Source organism: Geospiza fortis, unplaced genomic scaffold (assembly GCF_000277835.1).
Source record: "Geospiza fortis unplaced genomic scaffold, GeoFor_1.0 scaffold16, whole genome shotgun sequence".
NCBI lineage: Eukaryota > Metazoa > Chordata > Aves > Passeriformes > Thraupidae > Geospiza > Geospiza fortis.
In genome coordinates, this window is record NW_005054302.1 from 17,003,886 (window position 1) to 17,015,496 (window position 11,611).

General features: G+C 40.1%; 1 protein-coding gene across 1 annotated transcript in view; it reads left to right on the plus strand.

The window, feature by feature from the left end:
* ALG8 (ALG8 alpha-1,3-glucosyltransferase) overlaps window positions 1-11,011 on the plus strand; it is a 14,554-nt gene extending 3,543 nt beyond the window's left edge. The window contains exons 2-13 of the mRNA XM_005417833.2: window positions 762-840; window positions 2,121-2,314; window positions 3,718-3,827; window positions 5,214-5,281; window positions 5,799-5,925; window positions 6,501-6,604; window positions 6,718-6,838; window positions 7,123-7,262; window positions 7,688-7,827; window positions 8,518-8,615; window positions 9,071-9,143; window positions 10,388-11,011. Of these exons, the coding sequence (XP_005417890.1) occupies window positions 762-840; window positions 2,121-2,314; window positions 3,718-3,827; window positions 5,214-5,281; window positions 5,799-5,925; window positions 6,501-6,604; window positions 6,718-6,838; window positions 7,123-7,262; window positions 7,688-7,827; window positions 8,518-8,615; window positions 9,071-9,143; window positions 10,388-10,619 (1,486 nt within the window). The 3' untranslated portion in view covers window positions 10,620-11,011. The remainder of the gene's footprint in view (window positions 1-761; window positions 841-2,120; window positions 2,315-3,717; window positions 3,828-5,213; window positions 5,282-5,798; window positions 5,926-6,500; window positions 6,605-6,717; window positions 6,839-7,122; window positions 7,263-7,687; window positions 7,828-8,517; window positions 8,616-9,070; window positions 9,144-10,387) is intronic.
* The last annotated feature ends 600 nt before the right edge of the window (window positions 11,012-11,611 follow it).

Below are 11,611 nucleotides of genomic sequence, written 5' to 3' on the forward strand. Positions count from 1 at the left end.
TGGCGCCGCGGCCCCTGAAGGTCCCTGTAACTCCCGGGTTCGTGGGGGAAGCGAGGCGGCGCCGCCTCCGCCGCGTGGCACAGCTTTCCTTTCCTCTTGGGAAGCCCTGCTGGCCCCTTCCGGCTGGCTGCTATTCGGGAAGGCTGAAAGTGTGCTGAAACATTAATGCTTTGTATTTTTAAGTTTTTATACTGAGAAAAGCCCCTAACAAATCGCTGTTAAACTTCAGTTAGAACTTGGAATTTCGCATTAATTGTCTGAAAAAGCCAAGTTATAAATAGTTCTTGCCCTATAAGCACCTGAATTAGTGACTTTTTACATGGTCAGTCGTAGGACAAGGAGGAATGGTTTTAAACTAAGTAAAATGGGAGATTTAGATCAGATGTCAGGGGAAAAAATCTTTACTGTGAGGTTGGTGAGACACTGGCACAGGCTGCCCAGAGAATCTGTGCATACCCCGTCCCTGGAAGTGTTCTAGGCCAGGTTGGATGAGGCTTTGAGAAACCTGGTCTAGTGGAAGGTGTTCTGCCCATGGCAGGGTGGTTGGAACGAGATGGTCTTTAGGGTCTCTCCCAACCCAAACCATTCTATGATACCTCTTTGGCACGAAGTTCTTGAGCAGCATCGTTGTTACTTGATCACAGTAGCGTCCTAGAGCTGATAGACTGGCTTCCTTCTTATCTGCATGTGGTGATGTGCTCTGAAATGTTTCCCTTCTTAGTGCATGCACGTATGTGACTCTTAACATGAACCATCTGTAGTTACTCCACAGATTTCGAAGTCCATAGGAACTGGCTTGCCATCACCCACAACTTGCCCCTCTCTCAGTGGTACTATGAGGTAAGGACATGTTTGGGGTGGGTTTTGGCTGTGTATGAATTACAAGCACATTGGGTATGACAGACCTTGTGAATGCTGGAAAGGATGGTTGGTGACTGTCATATAGTGGGACAAAAAGGTGCCAGTCACAATTTGCTGGCCTTGTGTAGCATTTAGCTAAAAAATGAAAGTTAGCTGGGGAAGCTGCAAGTACTTATGAAGGCAAAATGGGAAAAGCAATTAAGGCACTTGGGTTATTGGAAAGGCTGTGTAGCCCCAAAGCAAGTTGCATTGTACTCTTAAATTGCTGGTGTCCGTGCTCTTCTCATTGGTGACACACAGTTACCAGAATAAAGAGTGAGTCATGCTAATGGGTATATACATCTTTCCATTATTAAATCAATCACTGTATTAAAGTTTTGAGCCTTTGCTGGTGTGCTAGTAGCATGCATTGATTTTTATCTAGACAAATCACCTTTAGGTTTGTCATATACTCAGCCTACCTAATTGGGTTTTAATCTGTCCCCTTGTATCTGCTGAAGTACAGGGATAGATAGATGCTGTAGTGTCTAGTACTCCACATAAACATCTAGAAGTAAAGAATTGTGCAGGTCAGAACTTTGTAGGACTGATCCAAGGACTGTTTTACAAAACAAATTTTTATAATGCCAGCATTTACCCTATGCCAGAATATAGGATGCCTTTCAACAATGCAGCATAAGCATTTGGGAACATGCTCACTGAAAAATATACCCCATCCCAACCTGCTCTGTTCATGTCTCTTCCTCTCCTGCTTCCACAGCCAAGGAGTTAATTCTTGGTCAGGGCACAGCAACTGTCCTTATGGGAAGAGATCACATAATGCCATTTGATCTTGATTTGGTTGTGTGAGAGTTAAGGCTTGTTAACTGATGAGTGGAAGTAATTTTGAAGCTGATTGTGTTGGTGATCACTCCAATATAGACAAATATTGGCTCTGAGCTATTTTACTGAGATTTTGTAGTAATGGCCCTATTATTGTAGATAGATTGAGATAACAAACAGTTATATATAGGTTAAGCGCAGGTGCACAAGATGCTCTTTAATCTTTTCCTGCTAATCAGGAAATGTCACATCTCTACCAGTACTGCAGGAGAACAGCTTACAGCACCGCAGAGCTGGCTACTGATTGTGGAGTGGTTTGAGTTACAGAGAGGCTACTGAGAGAAAAAGCATTAGCTGGCTTGCTGCTGTGAGCTGTACCTGAAGGACTGCAAACAGCATGGTTTGTTATCAACTATTTAATCTTATTTTGTCTTTAGGCGACCTCAGAATGGACCCTGGATTATCCACCATTTTTTGCTTGGTTTGAATATGTACTTTCTCACATTGCCAAGTACTTTGACCCCCAGATGTTGGTTGTTGAAAACTTGAATTACGCCAGTCGTGCAACCATCTTCTTCCAAAGGCTTTCTGTCATCTTTACAGATACCCTCTTCATATATGCAGTTCATGAGTAAGTCTTCATGTTCTGATTTTACAGACAGTCCTTCATATGTGGGCTTGTTCTGTAGACACAACAAATAACTATTTGTACAAATAAGCTTGTAAAGGAAGGGAAATGCCAGAGTTGCTTGAACCTGTTCAAGGAGAATCTTGCAATACACTGCTAAACACAAGATAATGTGTTCTTCTTGGAGATGCAGTTGCACTACATGTGATGTGTTTGCAGGCAGTTGGACACCATCTGCTGCTTCATGTGTTGTATTTGGGTTTGCTAACTAATTTTGTAGGAGATGCAGGACAGCTGGTGTGCTCAGAACAAGTTTTTTCCTGTTACTTTTCTGATTACTCTGTTCTTCTAGAAGCATAAAGAAAATCTGTCACAAAATAGCAGTATCATCAAATACGCAAAGTTTCTCCTGTGTTTTTGATGATAAACTGATTATTCCAGGTCTGATGTAATTAGGATTGGATGCTTTCAGTGTGGCCTGACTTATGAAGAATTACTTACCTTATCCCTAAAGAGTAGAGTGGGGGTGTGTTCTGAGAAATACATTGTCTGCCTTAATGATTTGGCTGTAAGAGTCTCCCATCATTTTATTCTTTCTGCTCAAAACCTGGGTAGGAAATTCTCTGATTGGAGCCCTGCCTAAGCTCCTTTATTTACTTTCTTTATGCTAGCTAGCTTTGCATTATGATTTCTTTTCCTTTTATTGTTTTGACTCACAGATGTATGAATGTGAGGCTGAAGGCTCAGGGTCTGCACAGGGTCATTTTGCCAAAATGAGGTGGTATATGCCCTCTGCCTGGAAAAATTCAAGGCCAGGTTGGGTGGGGATTTGAGTGGCCCAGTCTAGTGGAAGGTGTCCTGCTCATGGCAGAGAGGTTGCATTTCAACATACATGTTGAAATGTGATTTAATGTGATTTAAGACTGCTTTCAGAAGTCATATGAACCATATTGCTTCACACTGAGAAGTAATAAGTTGTTTTTAACCAACAGAAATAGCTCATAATATAGCAGGGGGCAGCGGTAGCCAGGGATAGGTTATGTCCAGCTGAGGACCTTAACTACAACTCCCTCTGTTGTTTCCAAAAGTAGCAATACACTGCTCATGTAAGCAGGCTGTGACAGCATACACTTACTGAATGGGAGACTTGATCCTGAGGCTCTTACGTAATGTAAGCTTTAGCATGTGGAACGCACCACAGCGATTGAAATTGAAAATCCTTTTTTTACTAAACTTTGTTCATGATACTGTCTGCCTTTCATGAATTTAGCAAGACTTTTATTGTTGCCTTGCATCCTGGTAAAATGGCAAACTTCAGAGTAAGTGCAGCTCTTAACTCTTATAACCAACAATGTTTTCACTTGTATGTTTGAATCAAAGCTTCTGTTTCTTCTGCTCTTGTTTAGGTGCTGCAGATGTATAAATGGAAAACGAGCTGCAAAGGATATCCTGGAAAAACCAACATTTATTCTTGCTGTTCTGCTCTTGTGGAATTTTGGATTGTTAATTGTGGATCGTATCCTTTCAAACTGTTGTGGGTTGTTTGTGGTTTGTTTGGCTTTTTAACAACCTCTTACAATGTGTGGCACAATCCTATATTATTATTGCTGTCATAGCAAGTAACGCTGCTGGGTTTCTGGGATTAGTTAAATAACTTTGTTTTCATTAGAATTACTATTTGGCAAAATGAAAGTTAGTCCTTGGTCTGATTTGCCAGAAGTGGAGGAGGACCAACCAGTCTAGCAGCAGTGTGCCTGTTCTGCTGGCTGTTCCTCCTCTGCACACCTACAGGAGTATTAGCAGAGTGGTTCTGTGTCCTGGGTGTGGTTCCAAGTTTGTCCTGTGGCAAGGAAAATCTTCAAAGTGTTTTAAGATTCAGAGTGTATTCAATTTGTTTAACTTTATATGGGAATTAGGAAGTCTTTCTAAAGAGCAATCATGGAATTGTAGAGTGGTTTGGTTTGGACAGGACATTAAAAATCATTTAGTTCCAACCGCCTGCCTTAGGCAGGGACACCTTCCATTAGACCAGGTTGCTCAAAGCCTCATTCATCCTGACCTTAAACACTTTCAGGAATGGGGCATCCACAACTTCTCTGGGCAACCTGTGCCAGTCCCTCATCACTCACAATAAAGGATTTCTTCCTAATATCCAATCTAAATCTCTCTTCTTTTAGTTTAAAATCATCCCCCCTTGCCCTGTCATTCCATGCCCTTGTCAAAAGTCCCTGTCCAGCTCTCTTAGAGCCCTTTCTAAAGAGGCTACATGTTCTCCCCAGCATCTTCCCTTTTTCAGGCTGAAATAACCCCATCTCAGCCTGTCTCCATAGCAGAGGTGCTTCAGTCCTCTGAGAATCTTCCTGGCTTTATCTGAATGCCCTCCAACAAGTCCATATCCTATATAAAAATAACTCTGGAAATTGCAGTTCCTGCAAGTCAGTCTTGGCACAGTGTGCCTTTAAAGGAAGGACTTCATTTTCTCTGCCATAGTTCTTGTGTATATTGCATATACGTGTATATTTCTTGTGTATATCACAAACACTTAGAAGTGGTAGAAAAGTGAGGGCTGTTGTCACTATGCATTAACCAATGTGAGGCAGAAACTAATAACTTTAAAATTAAAGTGGAGATTTAGCCTTTTTTGCTTTATATTACAAAATTTGCACAATATATGTGTAGATTATTGTGTTTCATCAAGGTGATATGGCAGCATTAGTGTAATTTGTCTGACAGTACTTACAGGTAAGGTTAAATAATGACTTGTGTCTATGTGCTGGGAATTTAAGGTTGCTTTCTTGATTTAAATTCTATTTTAATTTTAATTTATTCCTCAAAACTTTGAGTCTTCTCCAGAACACATAGTAGTAAAGAAAGCTTGCTTTATTCCTTGACTCAAGTTCAGATATTCACTTCCAGTACAATGGCTTCCTCTTCGGGCTGATGCTTCTTTCTGTTGCTCGGCTGTGTCAGGTAAACCCAAGTGACTCTTGTCTGTTTATTGCCATGTATGTTTTGGGTGCATTAATTCAGTTCATAGGGCTGCTCGTGTTGTGGGCAATGGTAATAGCTTCATGTTGAGCTGTGTGAAGCTGGATGTCTAATTGTTTATTGAGCTTGTGGCAAAGAGAAAAACTTGAAACTCACCATAATTGCTTGCTGATGCTGCAATAAGAAAGCTATATTTCCCCATAAGAAAGCTATATTCAGTGTTACCCCTGAGCAATGTGGCATAATTTCTTGGCATTTTATCTTTTTCCAAATCACCAATCCTTAGAAAACATACTTCTGAAGCTGTGAAGAGCTGATTGTGTGACAGGATAGTTCCTTGTCCATACCTGTTATGCATAACACTACTGAATTTGTAATTTGAAGTAAATACCCTTTTTAATACTTAGAATAAATGTCCCATCACCTTAGGACTACAACAGAGGATCATTAAAAGTGACTACAAAGAGAAAAGCTTAGGTTTTGTTTTGTTTTCTTTCAGAAAAGGTATTTGGAGGGTGCTCTTCTTTTTGCTGTTCTTCTGCATTTCAAGCACATCTACATGTATGTGGCCCCAGCATATGGCATTTATTTGTTACGATCCTACTGCTTTACGGCAAATAATGCAGGTAAGATGGGGTTTTCCTCACTGGCTTTTGGGGGGAGTTGTGTTAATCACTGGAACTCAAGAGCTGCAGATAGAATTGGAACAAAATGACTCAAACAAAAATTCTGCTTGAGAGCAGAATAGTTAGGATCTTGAGGGATCTTTGAAATAGATTTGTTTTGTAAAATTCCTGTTCCTTTAAGAGTTCTTTGTTAAGAAAAATCAACACGAACAAGCTGCACGTGGCACTTGTCAGCCATAAGAATTATTCTGGGTATGGAACAATTTGACAGTATTAGAAACTATTTAAAAGACCTTCTTTAAGTTTCTCCCCACTTTTTAGCACTGAAACATGCCTGATACTCCTCATGTGAACATGGGAAGGTAAATTTGGAAAATACTGAAAGCTTGTATAATACAGGACCTGCAGTGTGGGCAAAAGAAATGCCAGCTGTTGAAGGAAGAAACCGAATATATTGACAAATTAGCAGTGTGCCCCTTTTAGATAGGTACTAGCAATTCCTTGTCAGTGAAGAATGCTTTGTCTCCCTTTCCACTTCCCACAGCAACTGTTTCTTTAATCTTTGTTTCTTGTAGATGGATCCCTGAAGTGGAGAAGTTTCAGCTTTCTTCATGTAACTCTTCTGGGACTGATTGTCTGTCTTGTTTCTGCTCTTTCACTGGGACCCTTCCTAGTATTGGTAATACCCCCTTTTTCACATGTTATTCCCCTGAACAGTTAGAAAATTTTGTTATAAAAATATAAACCATGTCTCATCTGAAGTGGCCATTTCTTTGGTCTTGTTTTCTGTAGGGTCAGCTGCCTCAAGTCATTTCACGGCTCTTCCCTTTCAAGCGAGGTCTCTGCCATGCCTATTGGGCCCCCAACTTCTGGGCTTTGTATAATGCCATGGATAAAGCACTGACAATTCTTGGTCAGTATGTTAATTTTGCTTTTTGATCCCTGTTTGCAGATAGAGCTTGCTTTATTTTAGTCTTCCCCGTTTGTGATGTAGGCAGTAAATTATGTTTTCAGATTGCCACACATCGTATGGTCCATATCATCCAGTGCCTAAGTTACCAGCAGTAGGTCAGAGATCAATCGCTTCCCTCTGCCATCCTTTGAAAAAAGAAAAAACTTGGCCATGTACTTAATTCAGCTACTTCATTTTCTTTATTAGCATTTATCAGTTTGTGCTTTTTTATATTTTGTTTTTAGGGTTAAAGTGCAATTTTCTTGATGGTACAAAAATCCCTAAAGCCTCCATGACAGGAGGGCTGGTTCAGGAGTTTCAGCACACTGTCCTCCCTTCAGTGACTCCACTGGCAACATTAATCTGTACTTTCATAGCTATATTGGTAAGAACAACTAATATTTTTTGAATTTTTTTCTATTTTGTCCCTAGTAGGTTTTAATTGATAGTATGCACTTCATATGAATTTTAATTCCAGGGCAACAGATACTTCATTACTAGTATGTAGTGACTGATAAAATGTGTTTAGTGGCTTAGATTGGCATTTTTGCATGCAATACAAATAGTGGGGAGTTGGCTGTGGTCTTTCAGTCTGCTTTTCCCTCTTGATATTTCAACAAAAATACTTCAGTCTCTACTCGTACATCCAAACGGATTGATTTCCTCCAGTGCAATATAACGCTTGTGCCACACAAGCACAACCTGGGTGCAGTGGTGTTTAGTAACATTGACAAATCTCTTTGGACAATGGCTTGTCTTCAGGATTGCCAGACTTTTCACTGAAGTCCTGTTTTTGCCTGTTGTTTCTAGCCCTCTGTTTTCTGTCTTTGGTTTAAACCTCAAGGGCCCCGAGGCTTTCTACAGTGCCTTGTTCTTTGTGCATTGAGCTCCTTCATGTTTGGCTGGCACGTGCATGAGAAAGCAATACTCCTTGCTATTCTGCCTTTAAGGTAAGCAAATGTGGTACAAAGTAGTTGGCCAAACTGAACCTGCAGCCACTTGTTGAGGAATCCTCAAAGGGAATCACTTTGTTCTCGGTATATTTCAGAAGAGGAACTCTTTCATAGTATGCCTTAAGCTGTAACAGTGTAGTGCACTTAAAATAAATTAATTTCGGGTGCAGTTCAAACCCTGATGGGTGCTGTGGTTCATATTGTAAAACGCTTGATAGATTGCTCAGGAGCCAGCTGAGGAAAGGGATCTTCTGCACTGTGCTTGACCAGAACAATACACAGTTTCTACCAAAAGGGTTTCATGCCTGCCTAGAGTAGAACTGAAACTGTAGTTCATAAACTGCCTGACCAGTACTGCTACAAACTGTATTTTCCTTCCTCAGAGATTTGGTGATGTTTAAGCTCTTGCTTGTGCTGGGCCTTGCTGATAGTTTTGTTCAGTGGGTGTGTGGGTTTGTGGTTTTCTGAGGGAGGGTTTCCTGGCTGATTTTTCTCCTGTGTTTTTATCTCTGAGGCCACATGGTTTGGAAGCAGGAGGCTTCATCACAGGTCCAGTGTTAGCAGGGATGGGGGTACTGTGAAACTGTTTGACTTGTCTCTGAGTCTTCAGTCAATTGTATAGTGTCCTACTGAAATTAGGTTTCTTTGCTAAAAGACAAAAGCATAACAAATTATTGCTGTTTTTAGCTTATTATCTATTCAGAGAGCCAAGGATGCTGGCATCTACTTGATTCTGGCAACAACAGGGCATTTCTCACTTTTTCCATTGTTGTTCACAACACCAGGTAAAATGTTCTTCTATTAGTTAATTTTTTTACAATTTGCAACATAGAGCTCAATAGTCTTGATTTGGTTGTCATTTTGGTTTAGTCACTTGCCAGTTGTTTGTGTTTTCTTTAGAAAAGGAAAATCTTATTTGTAGTGCTATCTCAGATAGTAATTATAATGTGATTATAATAATAGTAATTAATTAGATTAATTATAATAGTAATTATAATGTGTTCAGTATGTTTCTATATAATTGAAGTATGTGTATTGCAAATGCTTGGCATTTGCTTTAGTAAATGTTTATGCTTATTTTTAGGTATGCTAAGCAGTAAAACATGCAGGTCTGTAGAAAATAAAACCAGATTATGCAAATGTGACTAGTAAGATTTAGGGATACTACAATATATATATATATATGGCAAAAGTTTTTTATAATTAATTTTAAAAGTACATCATGTTCTTTGTTTTCCAGAACTTCCAATTAAAATACTGCTTATGCTGCTGTTTACTGTTTATAGCTTCTCTTCATTGAAATCCCTGTTCAGGTAATTAAAGAAATTTGATCTCAGTGCCAGCAACATTTCTTCTGGTGTTGGGAACAGCCATTGTCATAAGGGACAAGCAGCACAGAAAACTGATGCTGAGGAGTCAAATTAAGGTGTTACTAGTCAAAAGATGCTGCTGCCTCTGTTCTCAGGAGGCAGTGCTTAATTTAGGATTAATTGCAGCACGTCCTGGTTATTTTGACAGCTGCCCAGTTAGTCCCAGGAGGCTGTAGATCCCCACCTGCCTCATGCTCTGTTAAAGCCTGGAGTTGTGATGCTGTAACCTCTGAGGGTTTAATGTGGTATTCTAGCATTTACTACTAGGGATTTGTCTGCAGATTGTTTATCTTATTGTACTGTGGATTTTTGCAGTATTAGTTAGTATTTTAATGTGTGGAAAGGACAGGTTGTAAATAACATTGATTTGCAAGCTGTAATTTGTCAACAAAGCTGCAAGTATTTGGTTGGCATAACATGGAATTGCCGAAGTCACCCTGTGTAGTTCACAGCCTATGGATCTCTTACCACTTGGCCAAAGATAGTGCTTATCTTTATAATCCCTGCAGTCCCCACTTCCCTCTTTCCCAAACTTTTCAGGGCAAACCCGTGCTGTAACAAAGTACTGTAAACATGTATTCAGTACCTCAGGCACCTGCTTTTGTAGGTGATTTTCTTTCTTTAAGAATTCAGTCATTCTGTCTCAGGGGCTCTAGCTAAAAAACTCCATAGGAGCATAGTTTTTGTTAAGAGAGGGAGCTTTTGCAAGTTTCTTGTTTTTAACTTGCTGAAACATGAAATTCCCTTTAAACTACCTGCAGTAAACTCCAGCCATCACTGTCCTTTGCAAGAGAGATAGCTCACAGAAAAGTCCATCCTACAGAAAGCTTGGGGGAAGAGGTTAAAAAAATCTGACTTTTCCAGTCTTCTCTTGTAGAACAACTTTGGTGGAACAAGTCTTTGTATGAAGGGCTGTTCAGTTGTCTACTGAAACAGTGAGGTGAACAGAGCAATTGATGAGATTTCTACTTAGGCTTCCAAGGCATCCTGGAACTTGATAACGACATTGAGCTGTACTCTTGGTTATCACATTGGTTTTTCCCTACTGAAACTCTTTAACTTGTTATTGAAACCATTATTGTTATCTAATGGGAGATTCTCTTTGCACTGGGATAGCTGAAAAACATAATAGTTATTTTTAGTTAACATATATTTTAACACTACCTCTTTTTTAATTTCTCTGACAGGAGAGAGAAACCTCTACTTAACTGGCTTGAAACAATCTACCTCATCCAACTAGTGCCCTTGGAAATCTTCTGTGAAATTATATTTCCTCTGACCCCCTGGAAGCAGCACTTCCCTTTTGTCCCCCTGTTGCTGACCTCTGTGTACTGTGCTCTGGGAATCACATATGCTTGGCTGAAACTCTACATCTCTGTCTTGACTGAGAGAACTCCTGTCAGACAAAAGGCTGAGTAAAGCCACAGTGCTGGGACCAGTCCCAGGATACCCCTTGGAGGGGATTCCTGGCACAGTGAGGGGTTGTCACAAGGCCATCCAAGATGAGACACAGTGTATGTGTGCCATCACCACATGGGAGCTCTTCTTCCAACACTCCTGTACTGCCCAACGAGGATACCTCTGATCAGAAGTACTGTCACAGTGACAGGCAGGGCTGCTGGTAAACTGTGGAGTTTAACAAGGCCCAGACTTCTGTCCTGAGGAAAACCTGCCTGGTTTTCCCATTATGGTTTGAATTTGAATAGAAGTTGCTGTTGCAAATTACAAGGGGTGATTGTTGTGTGGGAGAGCATTGTAACTGTGTTCTATGTAATTTGTAAATTAAAAACTTGGTATTTTTTGTTTGAGCATTTCTTGCATTATTTTCTGCTCCTGTCTAAACCCTGGTTTTTGAGGGACGCCCACACAACTAAGGATATAGTGTGTAGCTGGAAACTTGTCCTGAGGTGCTTTGTCAAATTCTTGCACATTCAAATATAAAATTTTAATATGTCCATGTCCTGTTCATCTCCTTGTTTCATAGATACTTTGCAAATAGGTTTTTATATTCTTCTAGTAGCTCTTTTTTTGTACACCAGATAACCAAATTGAGGCATGCTACTCAAATGAAGGAGTATTTTAACGCTATTAAACGTACCAGGTAATGTGGCTGCATTAGCTGTATTTGTAGTTAATGTAAAATTCTACAACTCTAACAAAAGATCAAATGTCCACAGTTCCTGTAATGACTTAAGGAAAAGGTAGGTTGTTTTCTGCCTCTGTGGAATCGTGTTCCCCAAAGGATAGCAGTTATTTCTGCAGTAAATAGTTACACCTTTTAAACCCTACATAACCACCCCTAGAAGATGTTGCTTTGATGTTGGGGTCTGGTTTGGACTCCAGTGCTGACATAAAACTGGGAGGAGAGAGGGATGGATTTTTTATTACTACTATTACTATTTTTGACAGTA